This window comes from Erithacus rubecula, assembly GCF_903797595.1.
Source record: "Erithacus rubecula genome assembly, chromosome: 6".
In the NCBI taxonomy this organism is placed as follows: domain Eukaryota; kingdom Metazoa; phylum Chordata; class Aves; order Passeriformes; family Muscicapidae; genus Erithacus; species Erithacus rubecula.
The window spans coordinates 54,989,822-55,017,399 of NC_136688.1; the positions used below are offsets into that span (position 1 = coordinate 54,989,822).

The following is a 27,578-nucleotide window of genomic DNA, read 5'->3' on the forward strand; positions in this document are numbered from 1 at the left end:
ATGATGGACAAATTGCACATATTCCTGCAGAGATGGGGAAAGCTTTTATTCAATTGCTAAACCTTAGATAAAAATAAGAACACAGAACCTTGGAACACAAATGATTTTTTGAAGTGCACACACTTTGGTTACAGCTGTCAAAAGAACTGGGGGAAAAAAAGTACAAAACAACCTGCAATCAAAAATCTCAAATAACTCCCTGGCCCCAATTCTTTAGTATTAGCATGACCAGGTGAGAAAACTGAAGGGAGGTGAATTTGGGGAGAATGATGTTTTGAATGATGAAAATGAGAGACCTAAAGCTTGCAGTAGCAGCCCATGGCAGACAAGTATCTCAAATTATTTGCTCCAAAAGAAAAGCTGTGAAGAAACTCTCTCTGCCCATAGACCAGAGTTGTTTTGCCACTTGCAGAAATGAAGGGAAAAAAAAAAAAAAAAAAAAAAAAAAAAGCAAGCCAAACAGAGGAGGTGTAATATTATAGGTACAAAATTACTGGGAGCAGAAGCAAGTTAACAAAAGCACTGGTGTCATCTCAATATGATGCTTTCTCAAAATTCATCTAAACTTTAAATAAAAACATAACTCACAGAAAGTTAACATGCCTTTTTGCCCAATATACATCTTCCCACATTATCACAAGACAGACATTCTTTTAGGAACTCTGAGAAGGAGAAACCTACAAATAGGACGATGAGTTTAGGAAGAAAGAATTAAATAGGTGGAGATTTTAGACTAAAAGACGACTAAGAAGAAGTTTCAAAATTAATATAAATGTCTTGTTGAATTGAGAGGGCTAAAAGTAATTGAAGTATAAAAGGGTAAATACAGTGTAACAGCAAGAAAATAAGTTCAGCAGGAATGTGTATTACCTTGTGAAATGATCTCCAGAGAAAAGTAGTGGGAATCTCAGAATTGTAGATCTTTAAATGGGGCACAGACTAAGGAGATCCCACTTTGCTTGGTGAGCAGCTCTTTTAGACATAAGATCAGTGATTTAAGAGGACTTCAACTTGCAAAACACCTGTGCCAAATGATTTTGTTCAGGAATGTTGATTGATGCTGCAGACACTTCCAACAGGTTTATTGTCAGCTTTAGTATGTGCTAAGAGTTGCAGCCCTAACAAGGACAGGAGATGAATGTGGGCTGCTGAAGGCATTTTAAAAGCTGTGGCTGTCACAAACTCCCTGTGCTCAGGGCACACACTGTTCCAGCAGTCTGGCAGCCTCCAGCCCTCAGCTCAGCCCCTGGGACACAGGTAAAGCTCCCTGCCACACATTAAATCTTTGGCAAGGAACAGGCAGTGCCACAGTCTCACCTCCCAGGTGAGCTGTTCCCTTCACTGACTCTCTTCTTTCCATCCCTGCCCTTGGCAAAGCCTCTCTGCTTTGTGCAATTGATTTTCTCATAGGCCAAAAAAGATTACAGGCTCCAAACAACCCATTTCCAGCATAATGTGGATTGGGTACTGCTAAATCACAGAGAAGTCACTGAGGAGAGATGGCACTTTCAGCTGTGAGATTCTCCCAGGCATGGAAGGAGATAAACTCTGGTGGGTAAGTGCTAGATGCTAGATACTTTTTAACCTGTCATTTATTTACAGGCAAGAGCAAATGGATCTCTGGTTTATGATGAAAGGAGAACTTCACAGTGTCTCAGCTGCAAGATCCACAGCAGCAGTTGCCCTCAGAGGGATGCAGGCATCCAGAAGTGACAGCTAACTGATGGAGATAAAACATATGGGTGCTGAAATGCTCATCTGTTATAAAAATCAACAGAACGTAGCCTTGTGATATTTGCATGGGGAATAATTAGCTCCTGTTGTTATTGGATTTTGGAGCTAACAGCTGATGGGTCCAGCAGAGCTATCCCACTTCTGGATGCTGTGGGTGGCAAACAGCACAGACTGGCACTGTGGTTGGTACCACAGCCACAAACACTGGGGGAGTTTTCAAGGCAGGACTTTGCTTCAGGAAGGGAAGTGAAGCAGTGACCTACAGCCACCTGCAGAGCTTGGATGTGGTCACTCAGTCATCTGAAGCAGCAAATCAAACTTGGCTGTGAATTTTCAGGTAGCAAGCAGGTGAAAACATGACACACACACATGTATACACGTGCACAGCTCTACCCAAGACTGGGACATTTGCCTGGATTGAACCCCAGCAACCCCAACAAGTGGCTTGATTTCAGTTTATAGACAGGCACTGATGTGTATTCCACCAAAAAATCTAAACCACTCTGCAGTAACACCTGCAACTCACACATGCAACTTCCAACATAATCATGCAACTCTACATAATCTCTAAAGACAAAAACAATGTCTTTTCCAGAGTGCCTGACTCTGCTTCACCTTTGATTTGCTTTACCTACCATCCTCTTACTAAAAACTCCACAGCCAGTGATATGCTGAACAACTGGAGTTCAGCTGAATTATAAAAGGTTTATTTTTGTTCTTGCAGCAGATGGATAAAATGTGTAACAAGCTGCAGACAAGTTTAGGCGGGCAACAATTTTACAAACTCACCAGAGGATCAAAGGGGGCTGAGCTGTGTTACAGGCTTGCTGTTTCCCAGGAGCTCTCTCCATTAATTAGGAGACACTGCTCTAACAGTGTGTTTATGATATATTTTACAACATGGCCTTTTCAACAGAGCAGATTTTTACTTTTGATTTCTCCAACAGTTTTGACTTGCATTAAAAGAAGAAAGAAAAAAAGCCTAAGAGAACTGAGAAAAGCGTAAAATGTGTGGGAATTTTAAAAAATCCATTTCTTTTTGAAAGTATTCATCAAACAAGAGAGAGGAAAAAAACAGTTTAGCAAATTTACTTCAAGTTGCATCTTCTAAAACCACCCATAAGAATTTTCACACCAAATCACATGCTAAACTCAAAGTAGTTAGGGGTGTTTTTTTCCTCTCCTGGAAAATCAGATAACTAAAATGATCAATGTTAAATCTCACAGAAACCATCATAACCTTTACTACAATCTATATTCCCTTGTCTTGATAGGATCATTATTCCCAAGTAGCATTCCCATTGAGAGGTGCAATTACTGTATTGCTAAAAAAAGTAGACTATTACCAGAATTTGAAATACAACCACAATGCAGAGTTTTGTAATATTACCAAAGTGTCTTCAATCTTCTTGATAGGTAGGTTCCTAAAAAAAAGTGCCATCACTTGTGCATTTCTTAGTGTTTCCCTTATTCAAGCTGTTGCAGAGTGTAGGCACAAACTTCCTTTTCTTCAGTCACTTTTTGTGTGGCCCTTGGAAAAGTTTTCTACCAAACTCCTCCCTTAGAGGCAGTACACAGATTGAAAATGGATAATATCCATGAGCAGGAGTGCTCATTATTTGTGTGCACCTCAGAGAAGGGCAATGTGACTGACCCAGCATGAATTTCTGCTCCAAGTTTAGGGTGAAAACCTAAAACAAGGTGAGAATCTAAGCTGATGCCAGAATATCAAGGACCTGTGCAAAAGGTAAGGCTGTTCATGGAAGGGGGAAATAAGGCTTAGAAAGAGAAGATTTATTTTTTTTTTTTTTGAGCTACTGAAAACTGTAATGAGCCTGGTCCTCCTTTCAGAATAGAACCCAATTAAAATAGATATTTAAACTAGCAGAGGGTAGATCAGAAATGTACTCAGATGAAGGCAGGCAGCAGCAACACTGGGCCAAGAAATCCTCTATTCTGGTGGGAAAAATCTGGACTCTGCTCTTCTGGCAGCTGCCAGAATTGTATCTGACAAGATGCTTGCAAAGCCCTTGCACTCTCACCAAACATTACTATGATGAAAATGTATTTCCAGCCAAAATTGTCACAGTGCCAGGCCCAGCCTGTGCACTTGAAACTGTTCAGAGGGTTGGAGCCTCTTGCAGAAGTGTGATGAGGTAACTTCACAGCCAGTGCCCAAGGTTCACATCAGCTCTGAGCATCACTGCTGACCAAACTTCCCTAAGGTAAAAACAAAACAGAAATACAGAACATCTGGTACTTTTGGGCCTATTTTGTGCTATAAAACTGCTATTTATGTGGTTGAATTTAACACACACACAAAAGATAATACAGAGACACTTTCCAAGTGATTATGTTCTCCGTGATAATAGTTTTCAGCTGGTGAATCAGAAACTCCAGGGCACTGAAGGAAAAATCTAATGCTTTATGCCAAAAAATTAGGCACATCTCATTGGAAACATTCACGGGTTACAAATCAACACAGCAATAAACCCAGTGCTGCAGAGCATTGGTCCTGCAAGCCCCAGAATTAGGAGAAAACAAGGATGAGCTCACAGGCAGCAATGTACCCGGCTGCACGGGGCTCAGCCCACGCACAGGAAGCCTGCAGACTTATTCCTCACTCCCAAATCATCTCATGGCTTTGCAGGCAACTTGCTACTGATGCTGTGCCAAATTAGTTGTAAAAATTGATACCCAAATGACAAAAGTGGTTTTGATCAGGATATTTAGCCCCATGTTGTCTCCTGCTTTCTTTTCATTCCTTTGTTCATGCTCTCCTTTTGTCAATAACAATGGTGAAAAAAATTAGTGATCTTCTCTGCTTCAGTGGGGTGGGGAGAAAAGGAAAGAGGTAGAAGGGAAAAAAGGAATTATGCAAATGTGACATTTATGGTTCAGAATTGTGGAGCTTTTTTCAAGAAAGCCAGGTCTCTCCATCATACAGAGTATGTGATGACAAATTCAAGCAAAGAAAAAAATATTCTTGGAAGACCAGGATTCAAATATTGTGCTCAGAAGCTCCAACAGCAACAGGGCTGAGGAGCTGATGGTGATTTCTTATACTGACCTCTTCATAACTCTGTTTTTGCCTAAACTGAGAACTACTGAAATCAGAGATGTGCTGATCTCATGTAAGTCCAGGGCACTCAGAAAGCAGAGGATGTGTGAATGCACAGATGGATATTATTGCCACCAAAATATTCATACAAAACCTGGGGCAATTTTTAGGAAAGAGAAAATGGCAACACCTCTCTGGCCATAATATTTGGGTTGGATATTCAGGCAAGCCAGATTCTGACTTAGCACTGATGTTAAATCCAGAGTCACTCCACTGAAGGCAGTCACATCCTTCAAATCAAAATAAAGCCCTTTGCATTTAAAGAGCTACTTGTCACCAGAGGCACAAAAAAGCCCCTAATGTTCCATGCCAAATGGTTGTTCAAAAAGCAGCAATGAATAACTCCATTTATACTTCTCCAGCCGAGGGTTACATAAAGGGCATAAAGAAATTCACAAATCACTGGAGTATTAGAAAAGTGGTGTTAGTAGTGGAAACTGTGCTCTTTCAGGCTGAAAGAGTGAGAAACATCTGTAATTACTGGATTAGGAGAATGAATGAAGAAACCTGCAGTCAGAAATTACAGCAAGTTCTGTAATTGAGCTGCTGCCATTTGTCAGCTTGCATGAAGGCAGAATAGCCAAAAGGAAATCACAAGGTCAAAAGGCTGGAGAAACACCAGTTTACACCACCACTGCACCCCACCCACCTGTGCTGCTCCCTGGGGCAGATCCCATCCCAGCCTGCAGCAAGTGAGCAAACCAGGGTCAATCAGAGCAATTACTTGCATGGAAATTAGCAGTGGGAGAGCATGTCTAGCTGTTTAACAAAATGAAGTTATTTTAGAAACATTTAGAGGAGTCACCCAGTTCCTGTTACTCCTCCCCCTACGCACACACTCCATCCTCACAGAGCCTGTGGGAATTGCTCTGTGGGGACCACCAAGAGCAGACAGTGCTGTTTGGGAGACAAAAACCACTGTGAGTGATTCCTGGTGGTCCATCTTTGTGTGCACACATGGCTTGGTCTGTGGCTCCCATCTCCTCTCACTTCCAAGTCAAGCACCAGTCCAGCCAGAAATGCTGGGAGGCTGAGGGGTTACTGGGAAAAACAGACCTAGACTCGAGGGATTTGAAGGAATTTGGTGACACAGATCTGAGCAAACTGACTCAGGGATTGCCCCCTCAGCTAGTCTAATCCTTCATTTAATTCAGTTTGTTGCAAACCAGGCTCTCCAGCCTCTAGGGCAGGCACCAGTAGCAGCACTCACACTGTCCCATGGCCAGCCACTCTTCCTACGTGCCTCAATAGAGGCAGTTGAGAGAAAAAGCAATTTAGAAGAGCAGCTTCATCTGTGCACTGAGAAACTTCCCTCTCACAAGCTTCTCTCCTTCCTGCCACTGCTTGGTCAAGGAATCTGAGCTACAAACCTCAGCTGACAAAACAGCCTCAGGTTCACTCTCAATCTTCTCTTGCCAAGGACAGTGGAGCTACTGGGGACTCAGTATCAGAGTTAGAAGGACCAACCACTACTCTATTTCTTTGTAGAAGTACACCCCTGGGTTTTCCACAACTTTGGAGGAGGCCAGACTGGTGCTGTCACACTCCCCCACATTTCTTATTTCTAAACATGAATCTCTGCCTCTGCTGCATGTGACAGCCCCACTCACTGCATGTGATGGGTCCCCAGGGCAGCTCTGGCAGTGAGAGGCAGCACCCAGGCAGCACTGCTAACATTCCAGCCCTGGTGAGTGCTCGAGGTGTTGATGCTTTCCTTAAAGCCTTGGCTATGGGAGATGAGTGGTTTATATGAGAACTCCATCTCCATTTCTTTATTTTAAGTGTGCAGCTAGCCCCAGAGGCTGGAACAGTGGCTGTGCAGAACAGCTTGAGAACGTGAAATGAAAGTGCTCTTGAGGCTGATAAAACTGAAGAAAAAATGAAAGGAAAAAAAAAAGATCTTCCTTCAAACCTCATCATATTTATGCTGTTTACACACATCAAGAGTACATCTTTAACAAGTGTTCAAGGCAAGGCACAACAGGGATATTTCCATATAAAGAGCAGTGTGCTAAGCTACAATTTCTTTCCCAGTCTCAAGTCACATCATTATGAAAAGATGACAGTGTAGAATGAAGAGAGCCCTTCACTCCCTTGAGCCACAGCAGTGAAGCATGTGGCTGGTTACAGCTCTTTACACAAAGGTTTACCCAGCATTTCACATGTACCTGGGAAATTCACTTCACACATTAAACTTTTGAAGCAAAGTGCTCCCTAGCATTATAAACACCATGCACAGGAACATCACCACCTCCTGTTGGTCCCAAAATTCACAATGCAGACTGGGATACCAAACCACCACAGCATCAAAAGGTCTCACATGAGACCTCACTGACTTCTCCCAAGCCTCTGCTCAAGGGAGGATCCTCCTTCCTTTTGTGGAGAGAGGATCCAAGGGGCCATTTCCCATACACACTCTCCCAGTGCCCGAAAGACCACCAGTGCTGTGAAGCACCACTCCAGCTGTCTCTAAAGGTATGGCAGCTAATCTTCCCCTCACTAAGGAGCTCTGCACATGATACAAAGGCTCTGCATCACTCCAGAAAGACCAGGATTGCTTCATGCCACCACCTCTTCCTTCTGCACATGCTTGGGTTTGATAAGTTCTGTGCCACCTTCCTGCCAGGTATGGGGTTACCAGCTTCTCTACCTTTGCAGCCTGCTCTGAGCTCTCCCCTACAGTGCCATGTGCATCCTAAATACAGGCTGGCTGTGTCCAGATGAGCTGCAGCCCTCCCAGTGAAGGGAGTCCTGCAGCTGAGTGAGAGGAAACCAGGGCAGCACATCCCTGCTCAAGGGATGGACTCGTCATTAAGATCAACAAACCAGGCAAGAGCAGGATCCATTGAAGTCTAATCTGCCAAACATTTTGTCCCAGTAATTAAGAGTCTTTGCCCTGAAGTCTCCTGAAAGGTTTTCAACAAAATCTTCATTTTCACAATGATCTTTTCTTTATCTTTGTCCCTCCATAGAGACACAAACTGTGCAATTAAAATTAAATCAGGAACAAACCAGCCAGATGTATCCTAGAGCCATGATGATGGGAACACCTATTTCATTCTGACACTTGCCTTGTTCTGAGGTCAGGCTCTATACAGGAAAGCAAAAACAACAACAAAACAGAGGCTCTGACATTTTACTGTACATTTTCTAAATGTCACCCTGCACACCTGCAAAGTAGACAGATTTGCTCATGTTTCTCTACCAACTCCCTTCTTCATTGGTGGACAACTCAAAGCTCCAAGGATTCAAGGGCAAGAGGAGCAGCTCATGAACTGAACCCATACACCCCCCCCCAGGACACAGCCTTCATTCACCTCTGCTATTGCATGTGGGGGTTCATCCCATAGCAGATGTCACAATCATGCAAAATTCCTGCTCTCTTATTTAGATAGATACGTTCTAAGCACTCGTAATTCCAGGTGTGGAAAATCTTTCCCCAGTTTGAGAGCTTAGAACTGGGAAGAGCAACCATTAGTGGGCTGCATGTTAAAGAGCACCAGAGTCCTTGGAATCAGGATCTCCTTGCAACATGCACAGCTCAGAAGAAAAAAGCTGAAAAGAGGAAAAGTTGATGCCAACCAATGAACTGCATGTTTTAAACGCTCCCCATCCTGCTCCTTCCACCCAGCAAAGCCAGATTCTGAATTTCAAGCAAACTCTTGCTTGTCAACACTCCTCTTGGGAGAGCTCCCTCAGAGTGCTGGAACAGCCTTCCCTGGCTTCCCTGCCCAAGCTCAGCCTCCAGGTTTCTACATTCGCCATATGACACACTGAGTTAGCCCAGGGTTTAATATATTCCCTCATGCTGCTGTCCTTTAAAAGCACTGGCATTTCCTACACACAGATTCCATATTGACTTTACAAGTACCAAGACACCACGGTGAAATTTAAACTAAATATAGAGGTGATATTTTTAAATAACTCTCAGCTCCAACTCGCCAAGATGATTTTATTTGAACGGAAAAAGCAGACTCCAGCTTTAAGCTTCCATTGTAATTAATGATTACAACACATTCCTCTGCCGTATCAGATTTAGCACCTCATTAATGTATGTGGTATTTTTCTTGCACGGCACAGCTGTAGTTAAAGTTGACTTAGTGTTTCCATTATAAGCCCATGTTTTCAAAGGTTTATCACTCAGACACATGAGATTTAGTCTGAAATGAAAATTGCAGAGAGTGTCAGCTGGGAAGCAATTTCTTGTCCTTCAAAATCTGGAAGCAACAAACACCAAAAAAAAAAAAAAAAAAAAAAAAAAAAAAAAAAAAGTAAGCCACTCTGTTTATTAATAATTCACATTTTAAAAAGCATTGCAAATACATGTTTACATGATAGCCTGTGACAGCTCCATAGAATGTCAACACCCACACGCTCCTGGGAGATGTGTCATCTTAAAAACTGAAATAAAAGCCACATTTTTACACCACTTGATGGGAGGCGAAGAGAAGGGGAAAAAGACTTAAAAATAATATCGATGAAGGAAACTTATTAAAAAACCCCATAGTCTTTGTTTAGAAACACTGAAGTTAGGACTTTCAGTCGAGAGGGGCGTGGGTGGGAATAATTTCAAGTACCATTTGTACTTGCACCTTTTTGGTGCCTGTCCCTGGCTCAATAATGAGTTTAGCAAGAATTAGTCCCACTGAGTTCCTACCACAGATAGCATCCAAGACTTCTGCTGCCCATGAGTCCTGGAGTCTCAAAGTAGAACCAGATCACGTCCTTTGCAACAGCCACACTGAGGCACAAGGCAAAATGAACAATAAAATAACCTTGCATGAGCTCTGTGTTTTGGGATTGTGTTCTTCTGCCGTTAGATTTAAGACTGAGCCACTGAGAAGCAGACCTCTCAATTGGGAGGCTTCTGAAGCCTCTTCTTGGCTGTCTCAGTGATTATACACTTATGGCATGCAAATTTACAAACAATTACAGGAAGAAATTACCAAATTTGCAGTTGCCAACATTACCGGAACGGATGCGTTTTTGATGGCTGAGAAAAATTAAAATGTTCTTTTTCTAACATAGTAAAATTTCCAGCTGTTTTTATTCCAGGACTTATGGGTTTACCCAAGACATGGTGTTTCCAGAGCACAACAAACACATGGAGTGTGCAGTAGCTACTACAAGGAAACCAGGACAAGTCCTTCATGAGCAGAAAGGCACAGTTGTTACTCTGAAACACTCACATTTTGCTCCTCACTGGATAAACAAAACACTCCCACAACAGACAGAGCTTGGAGTGTGCCTCTTTCCCCAGTGCTGACTTTCATTTTTCAAGACATTACTCCAGACAACAAGGACAGCGAGAACATGGTAGCAATCACATATCCTTATGATGAAATTTGGGAAGTTATTACCCAAAACCTTACTGTTCTCCTGTAAAGGTTTTGAAATCAAAACCAGTGACAGACTCCAAGTCAGAAGTACAATTTAGTAGGAAAAAAGAGAAAAAATAAAACACATGTAATAGTACAAAAGAAAAACCACTGACAGAGTCAGAATACAAGCTGACACCCCGCTAGTTAGGGTGGTGGTAGCAGTCCAGACAAAGTGTCATGTTGAAGCAGTGATCCTGTAAAAATCCTGGCACTGATGCTGGTAGCTCTTGTCCTCTAGAAACCAGTAGGTAAGAGCTGCTTTGGTGTTCCAATCTCAGTTTTTATCCAGGTAGGAAAGACTTGGCTCCTCCCCCTGGGTGGAGCATCTCCCAGTGGGATGATGTAGTTTTATCAGTCATGCACTGGGACTCAATGGCCCATTAGCAGGAGATATCTTCCCAGAGAAAGGATGGATTGTGGGAAAAATAAAACCAGATGGGGCAATGTTCTTTAACAGATGGCCCATTAGCAGAGGATATCTTCCACAGAGATATGAATCACTGCCCCACATGGTTTCAGCAGATGGTGATAGAATACACACTTTTGGGCATATTTTTACATTGTAACCTAGGACATTTCCACTCAAACAACCTGAGACAAAGACAAGTGGGTCTGTGTCTGTCCTCCCAGCTATCAAGGCCTCCAGAAGACTCTGTACATCGAAGGCAGTGAAATACTAGGACACTCACCAAGGTCTTCATGAGCTCTGGACTTTTCTTCACAGTGTTTTCTTCTCCCTTGCTGTTCCAGGCATGGGAGCCCACCACAGTTCACAGCAGAGCTTCTTGTTGATGAAGAGGACTGCAGGGAGGATGATGAAGGCTCCAACTGCAGACAAAGAACCTGCGGAGTCAGAAGTAACTAAGAACAGAAAGTAAAAAAAAAAAAAAAATAATAAAAAAAAAATTGTTGGCACAGCCAGGAAAAAACTGCTTAGAGAAAATGTGGTTTAAGCACAGCTGTATCCATGGCTCTGCTTCCCCATCCTCTCTGCAGAAGAAATAGAACTGAAATCCAGCAGAATTTGGGCTTGGATTCAACATCCATTTAACACATTGATCTGGTCTACTAAGGATGTACATGACACAGACTTGGTTCCAATCAAGGTCTTCATTTCTGTCACAGCAGGAGTTCCAGCACTGGGAAGACACCAAGTGATTTTAGTAAATTTTTCCAGGAAAGCAGAATTCTACCAGCTCCAAGAGAGGCATTCTCCATCTGTACTACAACAAGGATCCAGCCAAGAAAGGGTAGCTGGTCATTAAGACCCCAACACTTTATGCAATTTATGTATTTTCTTTAAAGCAATCAGATTAGACATAATGGTACTCACTAACTTCATTGCATTTACTAAGAGCCAGGTTAATGTATAGCCTATGATCCTCATTCAACTGCTATTTTACCCTTAAGTAGGGAGTATATTACTGTACTACATAATTACCATTATTTTCTGGAGAAAAAACCAAAATATTAGCCTGCAGCTCAGGAAATTCAGTTTAGCTCCTCAAGTGTCAGGTTTGGCCACAGGTAATGAGCACAGTGGTTTTGCCCTAGCTGGTGTCCCAGCCCTGAACATTAACATCCCTATGTCAAACTGTAAAGAAACAGATTTCAATTTATCATGTTCTGCCTGTACCATTGGGTCTGCAACAAACCACAGGCGCCAGCAAAAAGCTTTTAAAGCCATTTCACCTCTCTCACACATATCAAAATGCCAAAACAAGGGACAAACACCACATACATCACTTGATGTGGGTGGCAAGGGCGCATGTGTCAAAAACTTTCAGCGTCATTTGCAAAAAAAAAAAATTGGCTTGTTATTCTGGTAATTACTTCACCAGGAAGGGGTGAAGTTCAGCTGCTCAATTCAAGTCAAAGACCCCATAAAAATGAAACATCAGCAGCATCAGTGGCACACCAGGGATGCCTGTGATTACAAAACTGCAGCTCACAGATGAGATAAGCAGCATGAAAGGATGTAAACAGAGCCAGCCCTGCCTCTGGAACATCCAATAGGGAATTTATAAGGCTTGACTCAGCAAAAGACTTGGGCTAGAAGAGCTACACTGTCCCCAGTTACAGCCTTGATAGTGCAACCTATAACTGCTACCAAGGGGATTTATAAAACTTAAATACAAGCCAGCATGTCTCAACAGGAAATAAAAATCACCAATGTATAGCAGCAGCCCACATGCAAAACAAATGAGTGGCTGGGACTGAACCCAGAGGAATATGTGTTACACAAACTCTGGAGGTGGCTCTGACCTTCCTCATCCCAGCTTGAGGAAGGAACAGAAATATTCACTGAATCACAGCAGCTTAAATGACAGCAAGGTGAAGTCTACACGTTCATTGCTCTATTCTGCATGGGCACAGAAAATTCAGAGAATCATAGAATGGTTTGGGTTGGAAGGCTCTTTAAAGATCTCCTAATTCCAATCCTCCTGATATGTACAGGACAGCTTCCCCCAGGATGCTCAGAGCCCACCCCAAGCTGTCCTTGAGCCTGCCAGCACTGCAATTTGCTGCCATACCTTCCCCAGATAATTTGGCTGGCACATCTCAGACCCATTTTGCCTTCACACCTCAACCCAGGGAGCAGGGCTGGGGATGTGAGGGTGGCTGAGTGAGACATTGGCTCTGGCTATTTTCAGCTGCTGAAGTCACCACTAAATGGCTGCTGGAGCCAAGGATAGATCAAAGGAGACGAGTATAAATCAAAGTAGCCATAACCCCAGAATATACATGAAAGCCTGACTGCATCCCATCACTGACTTGCCCTCTTCTTGAGAATAAGCAGGAGAAAGGATAATGTTCTACCTCATACATAAAACATATGGGATCACTCAGCACACGAGAGGATGTGTACAGCAAGGACACCACTGTTACCATTTGTTTTATTTCATAAAAATCTCAGTGAGCCCAAGGAGACACCAGTGTTTCCCCTTCTCAGACAGGGCACAAACAAACCACCAGTATTTTTAAATATAAATTATTCAACACTTGCTTTCAAACACTGAACAACCTCTAGTTGGAGAAAAATCCTCAAGGTGTCCCTTCTCCCCAACAGCCTTCAAATACCTTGCAAAATCCCAGAAGAAGAAACAGATCTTTGACTAGACAGGCATCCTGGAGAAAAGCTTGGAGACAACTGATCACCTGCTATATATTTGTTCTAAAGTAACTCAGGCTGGCACAATAGTGTTATTGCCCTTCTAATTCGTGTTTCCTGGTCAGATACAGAGGAACTACAGAGTAGCAGCTCAGGGATATAGGACTTGGGACAACTCTTACAGCTTCTCCTACTCTTTGGGGCAGAAATATAAAAGGCATCACCTAAAGCTCACCAAAGGCCCAGCAGCAGCTTCCAGGAGGAAGTTTTTAAAGTCAAGTACTAAAGATGTCCACATAGAGGCAAAATTTCTGGGAGCACAGGCAAGAAGGGACTGCACAGACTCTTCCTACATGGAAAAGAGCATCAGCCAGCTACCCACAGACCTCAGATCCCTCACCTGCCTTTAAAACTCCAAAGTAAAGCTGTGCCTGGGAGATGTCTGTAAAACTGGTTTGGAGCAAGGCTCTGTTCTGGCTTGTAGTGGCTGTCTGGGTCTGAAAGGTGCTGAGGAACAAAAGTAGCAGAAATGCACACACATCCCTTGTGTTTCATCATTGCTGGAATGTGTCACTGTCTTGGGTTGCAATACAGGATGTGACCAGAAATGTGTATTCTCTCACCATCTGTTAAACCAGGTGTGGCAGTGCCCCTGATCTCCTGGCATATATCCTCTGCTAATGGGCCAGCTTTAAACCAGCTGGGCAATCATCTTTATCTTTTCCACAGCCCATCCTCCCTCCAGGAGATATCTCCTGTTCATGGCCAGTGAGTCCCAGTGCATGACTGATAAAATTACATCATCCCACTGGGAGATGCTCCAGCCAGGGCAGGAGCCAAGCCTTTCCTACCCAGATAAAAAATGAGATTTTGGACACCAAGATACCTTCTTTTCACTGGTTTCCAGAGGAAAACCAGACCTTTCCACATCATCCCTGGAGCTTCAGAGGAAACTGCACCTTCTCCAGGAGCACTGCTCCAGCTGAACCACATCTGCCCCTGCAGGAGGATGCAGCCACCATTGAATGGGACTGTGCCACCACCCTGACTGACTGACGGGTGTCAGCTTGGATTCTGACTCTGGCAGTGTTTTTGATTTTTTATTTGTAATAATGTATTTCTATTCGTATTTTTCCAGTAAAGAACTGTTATTCCTAATTCCCATATCTTTGCCTGAGAGCCCCTTAATTTCAAAATTACTATAATTTGGAGGGAGGGGGTTTACATTCTCCATTTCAAAGAGAAGCTCCTGCCTTTATTGGCAGATACCTGTCCGTCCAACAAGGACAGTCATACAGGTGCAATGTCCATCCTCACACCAATGGATGACAGGTTGTTCCTGGAGAGAGAAAATGTGCCACAGTGAGGCACCCAACTCTTGGTCCAAACCCTGGGAGGTGCTGACCACCACATACTTTGGGATGTGAACATTCAGTCAGGATCCTCCTCCATTTACTCATTTTTAAGACAAGAAATAAATGTCATAGACATCTTTGTGCCACAGTGGGTCTACTCATTCTGCCTCTGTGAGCTCGAAGAAAAAATCAGAGAGAGTGCGTAGGGAGCACAAGGCACTATAATGAAATTCCTGCTCCAACTTCTCCTCAAAACCACATTCACACTACAAGATGATTTCAGGGAGAGTCTGTCCAGCAGGACAAGAGAGAAGTGTTGGCAAGGGGTTTGCATGCATTGAATCCAGCTGGGTTTTGGGTTTGTACCCAGCCTGTAGCTGGTTTCACAGCAATCCTGCTACCAGACCTGGCCTCTCCCAATGGACCAGGGCAATGAACACAAGAAGTTCCATAGTAAATTCACTTGGAGAGTGTGCAACTAGCAAGCTCTTAATCCATTCTGATGTGCAATGGTTAAATTCTGCATAAAATACTATTCCAGACAATAGTTCTTTAATTTCATTTGATACCAAACTTCCTGAAAAAGGAATGTTTACTTGTACTTTTTAATTATGAAAAAAAAAAAAAAAAGAGAAACCATAAATTGTCTGTTTTGCTGTCTGTGCTAATTGCATTTCATTATATATTTGCAGTAAGCTATGATTTTCCTGCTGGTTCCCATGACATTTTTCATTATCAGCCACTAATTGTCTAGCATGCACACTGCATTGTGAACCAAGTAGGCTGGTGCGTGGGCAGAAGTTCCAGCAAGAGCTGCAAGGCAGTGCAAGTATACATTATTATTATTGCTATTATGATGTATTAGAGAGTTTCCACCTACTTGCATATCTACATATCCTCATCCCTATCAGCAGTGTCACAGCCCAGCAAAGCCCAGGAGTCCATCCTCGTGCTTGGAAAGGCTCAGCAAACACTGAAGGGAAGTTATGGGGGATGGAATGATGGCAGCAGCCCCACTGCAAGGACAAGTTCCCTGCAGGGTGCAATGGAAGTACCAAGCAGCTTCCTCAGTCACTTCCTCTACTCAGTGCACAAAGCACGTGGGTATCAGAATTTTGTCACTTTGCCTACTCACAAGCTGAGGGTAAGGTTATCAAGGAAAGCACAGCCAAATCTGGATTCCTAAAGGAAAAGGATAACTAATGGGGTCTTCCTGAGACAGCAGAACAGAAGAAAAAGGTACAGGGTTTTCAGAAGCCATGGCTAACACTGTATTCATTATTAAAAAAATCTCCAATAAATCCTCATCTATGCAAACTCAGAAAGTGCCACAAATGGTGAAGCAGCTCCTTGCATTCAGCATTTCATAAACTCAGACTGAGGGGAGATGTAGGTGCTGATTTTTCACACAGCAAACTGCAAGAACATGACCATTGCTTGTCCTTATCAGCCTTGGACAGGTGGCAATTCTATTCATGTGCACCACACACACAATGCACAAACACTTCAGAAATAAATGTGTGTTTTCACAGGATTGCAGCTCTCTCCTGATATCTATTTCAAAGGAGACAAAGCCAGACCCTTTCTAGCAGCACTGTGAGGGAACAGTTGTATAATTCCCCCTTTTCTCCTCAAGGTGATGCACAAATATATTATCAGAAATGCAATCAGACCACATTTGGTGCTGTAGCAGGAATGAAACTCCCATCCAAGACAGGAGAACTTGCCCTGCATAGAGGCTGGGTTTCACACACTTTATTTTTATGTGCTGATTTATAGATAGCAAGAATGAGGAGATTCTCCAGTCCTTTTATATAAGGAATATGAAGAACTGAAAAGCACTTATGACCTGACTATACCTCTATTTATTTGACTGCCAATTTTGTCTGAGCAAAGGATGGAGGAATGGGCCCACTTGTAGCTGCAGCTGATGTATTTGTAGGTGATCTTCAAAGATTTAAGCTACCCATATGACCTCTGGCATAGGCAATTTCAAAGGTCTCAAAGACAGTGAATCAACTTTATTTCCCTCTCTTCTACCACCCACAGAGCCACCCAAACACCTTGCAGGCTTCAATGCATTTATCCCCCCAGCAGGTCTCTGATGCAGGGAAGCACCAACAAAACTGCTCCACAGAGCAGGAGCCATGCACAGGCACAACCCCAAAAAGTGGAATTTTGACCCAAGAGAACAATCAATACAAGTTACATCCATCTACAGAGGTATTTCAGTACCTAGAATTACCCAAAATTTCACCCCAAAGCTGAGGCTTCATCTAGAGGTGACATCATGGGGACAGTCACAGGATTTCAGGCATCTCTCCTCAATCATACTGGGTCACACAAAAGCCACAGAATTGGCATTTTCCCCCCCAAAACTGGGGAGCTGCATCCTCTGATTCTACAAGGGATGGGATCCAGTAGATGTGCTCAAAACCTTCAGGCCACACTGAATTGAAGGCACAACAGGAGACACAAAGACAGGTATTCAGCAAGTGTTCTCCCCTTAGAAATTGAAATCCTGAGATAAATTCTCCCTTCAACCTACATTTTCCTTTTCCCAGTACCATGTCTAAGATGCAGTACTAGAGGAGGGCAACCTCTACCCTTTGTTACCCTCAGCTTGGCTCAGTGTGCAGCCTGTATTGATGCCAGAAGTAGCAGCAGATTTGATTTTTCTCTTAAAAAAATAAAATCTGCTCGTAAAAGCCAGACTCAGACTTGAATTCTCAGGATGCAGTCTGGATTTCTCTTAGAACCTGCTACAGATAAATGACCAAGACATAGAGACTGGAGGGCAAACCTCAAAGCAGCCAGCCTGAGAGAGCCACAGGCCCAATTTCCAAAGGCTTTCCTTGAGGCCAGATTTTCCACCCTACAAAGGCTGCTCTGTGTTTTGCTGTGCATGACCCTGTGGCAGCACTCTTTTTCCCAGCAGCAAAAAACCCATCCTGGCCTTTTAGCAATGCCCTTGATGACTTTTGTAACTGAGCACACACAGCTCTGTGAAATATTCTGCCTTCAGCAAAAGGCACTTTTCAACTAGCAAAGATGAAGTATTAGTTTTGCTGGATGTGTTTCAAACAAGTGTGGAGCATTAGTTCAAGTACACAGCCTCTGCAAACAATGACACCTGAAGTTCTGCATCCAGAGGAGTCCTGGCTCTCTCCTCATTCCTCCATCTCTAAGCAAACACACCACAAACACAGCTGGAACAAGGGAGCAGAAATGTGTCCTGATGGACAGAGAGAATTCACACTGTCTGGTGGAGGTCACTTGCAAGAGTGATCCAGAGGTTCATTATCATTTTTAGTAATAACCATAAAAATAGCTCTGCACAATATTCAATATTCACTGAAGCTAATGGGGCCAGGGAGACTGAGAATTTGAGCAGCACAAAACCTGAATTGTCATTCATGAACTGAAAGCTGATCCCTTCCATATCAAGGCTGGACAGATTTGATGGGGACAGCAAAAGGAAGCTCACACCCATCCAGGCCTGGAGAAAAACTGGAACCAAGTAGAAAATCACTTTCCCAGCCCACAGTCTATGAGGTACCCTCACAATCAAGAGTTTGCTCTGCCATTTCTTCTCCGTCTCAATATTCCCTCTAATCTCTGAGCTATGCCAAAAATTTTCACTCTTGGAACTATTTTCCATTGTAAAACCAGCTGTCACACAAAGCAGTGAGCTACCTTGGGGGTCAAAGCTTTCACCTGAGACACAGGAAAACAAGGAAATGGCTATAGTGATAATGATAAATACAATTTGAATTAGAGCAAATTAAAGAATCTAGTCCCCAAAAGCCAATCTCCTGCTGCTTAGGGATTTCATGTTAGAGATGAGAGCTGTACTCAAATGCAAATAAATCAACAGGATGGAGATCTCAACTTGTCATTTCCAGATACCCTTTGACTTTCCAGCCTCTGGAAAAAACTACCACAATAGCAAGAGAAAGCTGTTTTTTCTCAGAGATTGCTCAGAGAATAATACAGTCCTGAAAGAGGACACAAGTTGGGTCTAGGAAATGTTTTTCAAGATGATGCACTTAGAAAAATTTATAATTTAAACAGAATTTAACTGTCCAAAAAGAGCACCTTTTCCCAAAAGGCTCTCAGCCTGTAGTAGGTTTGTCTTTGATGGTGTCCCAGGTTTGTTTTCAGTCACAGTACAACACAGAGATCATAATCTGATACCTTTTGTCATAGCTAACACCAACACTGCCTTACTGGCAGAAAAGGAAGACTAGGGCTGTCAGTCTGCCACCTCTCTTGAACACTGAAGTCACGCTTTTTTTTTTCCCCCTTTTCTTAAAGAAAACTTCTTTGTTGCCATGGTATCACTAATGCAGTATTTTGAGACAGGGAAAGAAGATAACTGTGCAGCATCACAGTGACACATCTATCAGCTGCCATCCTCTCAAAAAGGATACATAAATAAGGATGCCAATGTAGACTTTTAAATGCTCCTGCACCTTTTAAATTTTTTCCCTCTCACATACAAGTTACTGTCTCTAAAGTTCATGCCTTGGTTTCATTATAGAGAAGGCCAGAATTTCCCTCACAGCAAGCAGTGTCTGGAGTTATTTTTCCATTCCTTCTCTTCTCCCTATGCTGCATGACACCAGCTGAGATCCACACTCAAAAGAGAACAAACAGCACCTGCATGTTCAGAAAATGCCAGTCTGGCTCTCCAGGTTAAACCATGCAGTGACTCTTTGCAAGTCTTGCTTGTACAGTGATTTCTCCCTGAACTAACAGGGTATCCACTGCTGAGAACAGCTCAAGTTCATCTCAACAGAGAGAGAAACAAAAAGGGCACTCTGATGGTGTCTCTCACACAACCACCTTCAGCTCCCTGTGATTGTCCTGGTTTGGAGACAGGTGTCTGCCAATAAAGGCAGTAGCTTCTCTTTGAAATGGAGAATGTAAACCTCCTTCCTCTGAATTATTATAATTTTGAAATTAAGAGGCTGTCACACAAAGATATGGGAATTAGGAATAACAGTTCTTTACTAGGAAAATTAAAATAGAAATACAGTATTACAAAGAACAATCCCAAACCCTGCCAGAGTCAGAATCCAAGCTGGCACAGTCAGTCAGTCAGGGTGGTGGCACAGTCCCATTCAATGGTGGCTGCATCCTCCTGCAGGGACAGATGTGGTTCAGCTGGAGCAGTGCTCCTGGAGAAGGTGCAGTTTCCTCTGAAGGTCCAGGGATTATGTGGAAAGGTCTGGCTTTCCTCTGGAATCCAGTGGAAAAGGCTGCTTTGGTGTTCCAAATCTACTTTTATATCCAGGCAGGAAAGACTTGGCTCCCCCCCTGGCTGGAGCATCTCCCAGTGGGATGATGGAATTTTATCAGTCATGCACTGGGACTCACTGGCCATGAACAGGAGATATCTCCTGGAGGAAGGATGGGCTGTGGAAAAGATAAAGATGATTGCCCAGCTGGTTTAAAGCTGGCCCATTAACAGAGAATATGTGCCAGGAGATCAGGGGCACTGCCCCACCTGGTTTAACAGATGGTGACAATACACATTTCTGGCCACATCCTTTATGGCAACCCAAGACAGTGATTCTGTTATCCTTGTAGCCTTGGAGTCTCTCCTGTCACTGCCAGCATTACTTTAAAGCAGAAACCTTTACTAACTTAGCAAATTAAGGCCTGACACTCAGCACAATATCATTTCCCTCCTTGGCTGCTGAGAACATTGAATGAGGTCCCTTCCAAAATGTCAGAGATGGCTGTGCCCACCACTGGCATGATTCTGCTGTGTCAGTAAACCCAGGGAACAGTCACAGTGAGATGCTCCTGTTCTCATGCACTCTCTGATTCGGGATCCAGACCAATCAACAGGCAATGAGAGACACAGTGACTTTCCACATATGCCACAGTGGTGACATGATGAGATTTCCATCTCTGGGTGATACAAAAGGAGGAATAATGTAATAAAATGGAAACTTTTATAAGCTGAATTTACCAAGGTTTCTGGAACAGAGAAGGGAGCAGACAGCAACAAGCAAAGCAGTGACAAAAGGTCAAACTGGAAGGACCTCTGATATGAGTCAAGAATTCAACAGTGAACACATAGTCCTCTAGAGAATAAAAAAATTATTTTACATTTGGGGGAGAGAGGAAATGGGAGGAGAGGGGGGAGAAAGGAGGACCTCAGTTGGTGTTGCACTTATTTGGGGGGATGAAAAAGATTAAGTTGTCTCCACTCAGAACTGAAGTGCTCTCACCTCTTCAAAAAAGAATCTAATTGGGACCTTCATGCTCTCATGTACTTGTATTTCTCATCCACAAAACCTTGCTTTTAGTTTCACTGATTTGACCCAAGGCACAATGACTCATCACAGCAAAAGTCTGGACAGCAGCTTTGGGTTTTTTTCCAAAGACCTAAATAAACCCTACTCCATCAATTGACCAAGGACAGTAAACCTCTCACTGAAGGCTGAATGTTGCCTTGGCAACCTGTCTGATCTCCACTGCTCCAGGGACTGGAAATGTGCTGCCAACAGGAGATTTTAGCTAATCAAACCAAATCTCTTAATATTTAGACGATTTCCCATCTGTGGAGAGCAGGCCAGGTGCCAATGGAAAGCAGGGCACCCTCTGAACACAGCCCTGGCTCCTCCCTGACCTGTTATCTGTTGGATCCTTGTCTTCTGGCAGGTACCAAAGGAGAAGGAGGGTGCCAAGGGAACACAACCTCACACCTGCACTCAGCACATCCTGGCAGGATGCAGGACCCTCACAATACCCATGCCTTAACCCCTGACCTTGGGAATTAAAATAAATTTTCCAATATTGGCATTGCACATGCCGTTGGTGCTACTTGTTTTGAGCCTTCTGAAGCTGCTTTGTCCCTTTTTCAGCTCCCATTAAACACATCCAGGTACCAGCAGTGGCAAACTGCTGACCAAAAAGAAAAAGTGAGACAAGCATATGCCTCTCACCTTTCCTTGATCTGGGACTGCTGTCAAACTGCAGCACAGAGCACCTGCTTTTTTCTAAAACTTCTAATTGGCAGTGCTAAAGGGGCAGCTTTGGTGCCTAATTTTGTCTTGAAAGCACAACCAGTCATTGATTTTTATTTTTTTTATAAAATAGTAGCCAGACCAACCTTTCTAAAGTTCCACTGAAGGTTTCTGCCCCCTGCATTTAAGCCCAGGCACAAATCCAGACAATCAGTCTGGAATTTAGCAAACCAAGGGGACACAAAAAGAGGCATGAGCAGCAGGGGGGGAGAGAGGAGTGTTCTACAGTCCTGCTGCTGTTCAGACAAGAAATTCTGAGTGGTGGTGATGAGATTCACATCCATGAACAAGCACCAGTTTCCATCTAACAACCACCAGGGCTATATCACCAAAGATGGCCCTGACTGTGACCTTGCCAATTGCCAAAGGAAATCAGGGTGTTTGAGCAGCAGATTTAGCTTTGGTATTGTCTTGGTTTAATTTAGGCTTGTTTATTTTAATATATTTAATATTTTTAATAGGATTTAGGAGCAAGACACAAGGCAGGCTTAAAACTTAAAAGGGTAGAAAGAGGAAATTCATTCACAACATAGAGAAAAAATAAGAAATTTGGAATAAGATTTCTAGATTACTCTCTCTTCCCCCCTATTTTCTACATTTCTTATCAACAACAATACAGAGACACTTTCATTAATTTTTTATTTAAATAATTCTTTCAGTTTTCTTTAGGGAGAGAAGGGTTTTTTTTGTTTTGGTTATAGGTATTTTTAAAGAGAAGAATAAAGTTTTCTTATGTTTTTACTTTTACAATTTGCATCTGCCTTGGGAAATCTGCAAATTGTGAAACTCTATTTTTACAGTCCTTCCAGAGCTCTGGTATGGGTCACATTAAACTCATGGGGTATTACTTTTGCCTTTAAACAGCTTGCCCCTAAAAGTTTTGTAGGGTTTTTTTGGGGGGGGATGGGGGGGTGGGTGTGTTCGGGGTTTTTTGTTTGTTTGTTTGTTTGTTTTTATTAAAAGTCTCTGTTTATTTTTTTATTTCTCAGAACAGAGACCCCCAATCCCTCAGGGGCAAAGGATTTTTTTTTAAAAACACTTCAACTTTTCATGTGTTTTTTCATGATATATAGGAATTTTCAGTGTAGTCAAATTTATTATTTACAGCTTACAAAAAGTTTTTTTAGCTAATTTATTTATGGCATCTTTTTAATATTTTTTAATCTGGACACTTGGCAAAATCAGCACAGGCATTCAGGATCTCCTTTCCTTCCTCTATCATTATTTACAGCATCTCAGAGGACCATAGAGCCATAGCTCTCCAAACCCAAAACCACAGATTCTGCATGGAGTTTCATTCCACACAGAGTATTTGCTGCCAGATTAATTCCTGGTGTTGCTACAAGTGACATGAGGGATTCCCCAGATGGTTTTTGACCTGGTACAGAGGATGTCTGCACAAGACAAGCTGCTCCACCACAGTTTTGGGACCTGGGCTTGCCACCAGGCTCCTGCTCTTGAGGAGCAGGATGGAGGAATTGCTGGCATTTATTAGGGAGGCCTGAAGCAGAAGGCTGCTGCTCATAAAGCAGGGTGTGATTTCAAAGAGAGAGAGCATTGTGGAAGATTTCTTGGTTTCTGGTATCGACCAAGTGACCTACGCCCTGAGAAAATATGTTCCAACAATAACAAAAGCCATTAAACAAATGCTTGTGGAGGGGGGGGGGGAAATGTCAGCAGTTTCTAGAGTCATGTATTTAATTGAGTGAAGAGCTGAGCAATTACTGCCACCTTCTACCATGGCCCTGGGACTATTTCTCTCTCCACATGGGTATAAACCAGTTAACCAGTTACTAGGGCTGCGTGGAGAAAGGAAGGAAGTGAAGTGATTGCTCAGCTAACCCAGGGCTCTGTGACAAAGGAAAGGCAATGAAATCCTGCAGGCATAAGGAAGAGGGGAGCAGAGCTCGTTTTAACTGAGCAGGAGAGCAGCTCATTCCCTGTGTGTGCCTTCCCAGTTTATTCTTCCATGCATCACACCTTCTAGTCCAGGCACTCCTCAGTTTTACTGAACCTGAGTTCAGCCCAAAAACTGAAAAGCTCAGCCTAACTGAATGAAAGATGGATCCTGATACTTAGGTCTGAAATATGTGTCTCTATAGACCATGAGAAATCAAAAGAAGAGTGGTCAGATTTGATGGGGAGCAGGAATGATCTCAGAGAAAACAGCCCTTGGAAGTCACCCTCCATAATTCCCTTGTAAAAACAACATGCAGGGCAGGACCCCAACACTCCAAAATCTGGGAGAAGGGCCTTCTCCAGATGGAGGGACCTTCTCCAGATGGAAGCAGCCAAAGTTGTTTCAGAGGATTCATCTGCATTAACAGGTTTCAAAACATCTACCCAGAGCTTTTTTCAAGCAAGAGCTGTGATGTCCACCTGTTGTCAGGGGCTGTGCCCCTTCAGAGGCAGGAGAAGGAAGGGGGAGGCAGACAGAGGCAGCTGTTAGCCAGAACAGATGCAAAGGAGATCACTAAAATAGATCCTGTGCACTTCAAGGGCTTCTGCAGCACCGTGCTCCAGCCCGTGAGCAAACATCCACACTCTGCAAAACACTTGACATAAAGGACCACAAGAATAAAGTGCAGCCTGTTCCTGGGATATTTTCAGACACACTGAGCCAAGCTATGGAATCTGTTTACTATTTTATTGGGATCCCTTCAGCTGTTTTTTCCCACAGCCATCATGGCACACTAAATTCCTTTCTTCTTTGAGCCTCAGTCACAAACACCTGCAAGCACCCATGGCTTCTCTTGCACAGCAATCAGATGTGCCCTCTGCTTAACAGCAATGCAAATACTCTGCTCTTTTGTTACTCATTATGGATCTAGAATTATGGTCTACTACTGCCTTAAAATAAAATCTGGAATGACAGCAGGAAGCAGAACGATGTCAAAGCAGAAAACAGAAGAAAAGGCTTACTCTTATTTCATTCCTTGCAATTTCCAAGATCTTTGTATTTCAAGGAAACCAAAGCAGCATGCAAATCCCAAGTTAGAAGTGAGGGTAACATAGGATTTTCTTTTCAAACAGTAATTGTCCCTAAAGTAACAAGCTAGGAAAGCTGTCTTCTCACCAAGAAACAGCCCCAAAGCATTTCAAACACAAGACTTACCTAATCACACTTACATAAAGCAGCAAGATGAGTCAAACCAGAGATGGAATTTCCCAAGAAAGCTTTGAAATGTGTTCTGAGAAAAGTGTTCTTCCTGGAGCAGTCTGCTAAATCCTTAGAATCTGTAGTACTCACACGAGCTGGGCAAAGTGAAGATAGGCACAGTCCTGAGTTTGAGAAACAGGAGTGGTTCTGGTGTTCTTGCCCTTTTCTCTGCATGTATTTGTTGATTTAACATCCCAAGGAAGAAGGAATGCTGCTGGTTGGTAAATATGTGACAGCCACCAAAGGAATGCAAGCCAGGGAAATGAGATAAAGCAGCTTATGCCACTTCCTAAAGGGGTTATTTAAATACTACTGCCCCACCTTTCCTACTGCTCTCACCTTATGAGTGTTAGGTCTTTATTCAAACAGTTATCTTGCAGACAAATTTGGCTAAAAAAATAATTGTCATTCATGTATCAGGAAACTGGAAATTGTAAGTGATTTTCTCTCCTGTACAGAGAAGTCATTTATTACTTGGCTTAAATTCACAGTCTGGTAATAAGTATTTGGAACCACTTTGGAAATGTGCCTTTACCATCCTGGATTCCCACAGATTTGCAGTAAAAGGGTAAAATAAGGATCATTCAGTCTAGAACAAAGGGAACAGCCTGCCCCTTGAACTTTCCATGCTCAGCCAGTCATTCCCTCCCTGAACCCTGCTCACCCTGGGGCCAAGCCCTGCTCCATCTCTGGGGGATCCCAGGCTGGAAGGCCAAAGCTGTGCCAGCAGCTCTGTGCTTCCCAATGGCTTTTTACATAGAGATAAAAGCTGTTTTTAGAGTAAAAGGTGTAAGCACAGCACTGATTTCAATGCATCCCACATTAACCTTAATTTTAAGGAAGAGTCTGTGTAAGCCTCACGTACCTTGAGGGCACATTCTGTCTTCACTCTCCACACAATTGCTGCTTTGAATGTGCATTTTGGATGTAGTTTTGAATCCCAGTATGAGAAGAGTCATTTTCCCCCAACATTCAGGGCAAACCCTTCCTCAGTCTCTGCCTGTAAAAGGCCTTTTTGTAGTGAAACCAAAGCTCTTCCCAACAATTCACTTACTGGTGTAAAAAAAGAAAATTTCCAGCTTCTAGAATATCTGATGTTCCTCAAAAACAAAGCTATAAAATAAAACCACACATCTGAATCCAGCTACTCACAATGCTCAGAACATGAGAGAGGGTGGACTGAAAATCAGGAGAAGGAAGGGAGGGCACAGATGTGGAAAAGGACTTCTAGCCCCACTGCCTGCAGCAATTTGTGAGCTGGGTCTAATCTGCTCTCAGCAGTATCTTGCCTTTCTAAGGCAAACTGCTCCCTGAGGCAATTTTCTGCAGGTGTTCCTAATGCAATTCCTTTTTCCCAAAAAAATAAAAAAATAAAAAAATAATTTAAAAAAAGGTGTTCTGATGATCTTGTTCCTAAAAGCTGGTGCCTGGCAGATCCCTCAAGAGCAGCCCAGATGGGAATCTTCAAAACAAAAGCTATTTAGAAGGAGCTCAAGAGGAGGAAGAAAAGTCCTTATTGGGCAAACCTCAATCCTCTGGATTTACATGAGTCTGGCCATAGCAGAATCCCAATGAATCCCAGCTGGAGAGGGTGTCTGCTCCCTGGAAGAGCCAGTGCTGGGGACAGGTGCCTTCCAGCAGGGCTGTTCCCAGACCCTCAGCCTGTCCTCTGTCCCCTGGTGCCCACATCAGGCACAGCTGGGTGACCCTGCTGATGAGCCAGAGCAGGAGGTGGCAGCTGTGGAGCTGTGGCTAAAAATACACAGGAGCACAGCAGAGCCACGAGGGAAATCACCAAGTCTGGTTATGTCAGACTCGTCACCAGAGCCAGCTGAGTGAGCCTCTTCCATCCAGCCATCACCCAGGAGGCTTGGCTAAGCCAAGGGGAAATTTCCCTGCTCATTTAGAATGAAGATTTGCAGAGCCAGCTGCCTGTGCAGTTGCACACACAGGTCTGTGTGCCTCATTCCCCGTGCTTTCCCTGGATTTCCAATGCTGCATGATTGAAAATAAATGTCCAAGTAGCAGCTCCAGAAGGGAGGCTGTGAAATGAGTTGCCAAAGAGAAAATAAGGTTCACCTTATTCAGGTTCAATAAGGTTAACCTAGGTTTGCTGCACAAAGGATGTTGTTTATTCCAAATTTCTTCCCTGTGATTGTTCTGTTATTCCTTTACTTTTCCCTTTGCAACTTTCTCTGTTGCCCCTAATATGTTTTCTATGGAAATAGGATGCTTATCCACTTCCATTCAAATTTCTCCAGAATCCATCAGGACTGTCTGTAATGGTTTTAAAGCCAATCCAGTGACAGAGTTCAAGTCAAAAATACAACTTAATAGGGAAAAAAAAAATAAAATACATGCAATAGTATAAAAGAAAAACCACTGACAGGGTCAGGATACAAGCTGACACCCCACTAGTTAGGGTGGTGGTAGGAATCCAGATGAAGTGTCTTGTTGAAGAAATGATCCTGTAAAAAGGTCTGGTAGCTAGTTCTCTGGAAACCAGCGGATAAAGGCTGCTTTGGTGTTGCAAATCTCAGTGTTTATCTAGGTAGGAAATGCTTGGCTCCTCCCCCTGGGTGAAGCATCTCCCAGTGGGATGATGTAATTTTATCAGTCATGCACTGGGACTCAATGGCCCATTAGCAGGAGATATCTCCTGGAGGGAGGAT

General features: G+C 43.2%; 1 protein-coding gene across 8 annotated transcripts in view; it reads right to left on the minus strand.

Moving 5' to 3' along the window:
* Positions 1–25,156, minus strand: part of SYT16 (synaptotagmin 16) — a 64,326-nt gene extending 39,170 nt beyond the window's left edge. For 2 of the 8 annotated variants that reach the window (XM_079308264.1, XM_079308259.1), the window contains exons 1-2: positions 24,862–25,101; positions 10,926–11,064 (exon numbers count right to left, since the gene is read on the minus strand). Coding sequence is in view for 1 of the 8 variants with exons in the window: in XM_079308266.1 (XP_079164392.1) it covers positions 10,926–11,037; positions 24,997–25,080 (196 nt within the window). In the remaining 7 variants the exon portion in view is untranslated. Of the gene's footprint in view, positions 1–7,505; positions 7,787–10,925; positions 11,098–24,861 lie in introns of those variants that run through there. The other 6 variants (XM_079308266.1, XM_079308261.1, XM_079308262.1 and 3 more) reach the window with 6 other exon arrangements.
* Between the last annotated feature and the right edge of the window lie 2,422 nt (positions 25,157–27,578).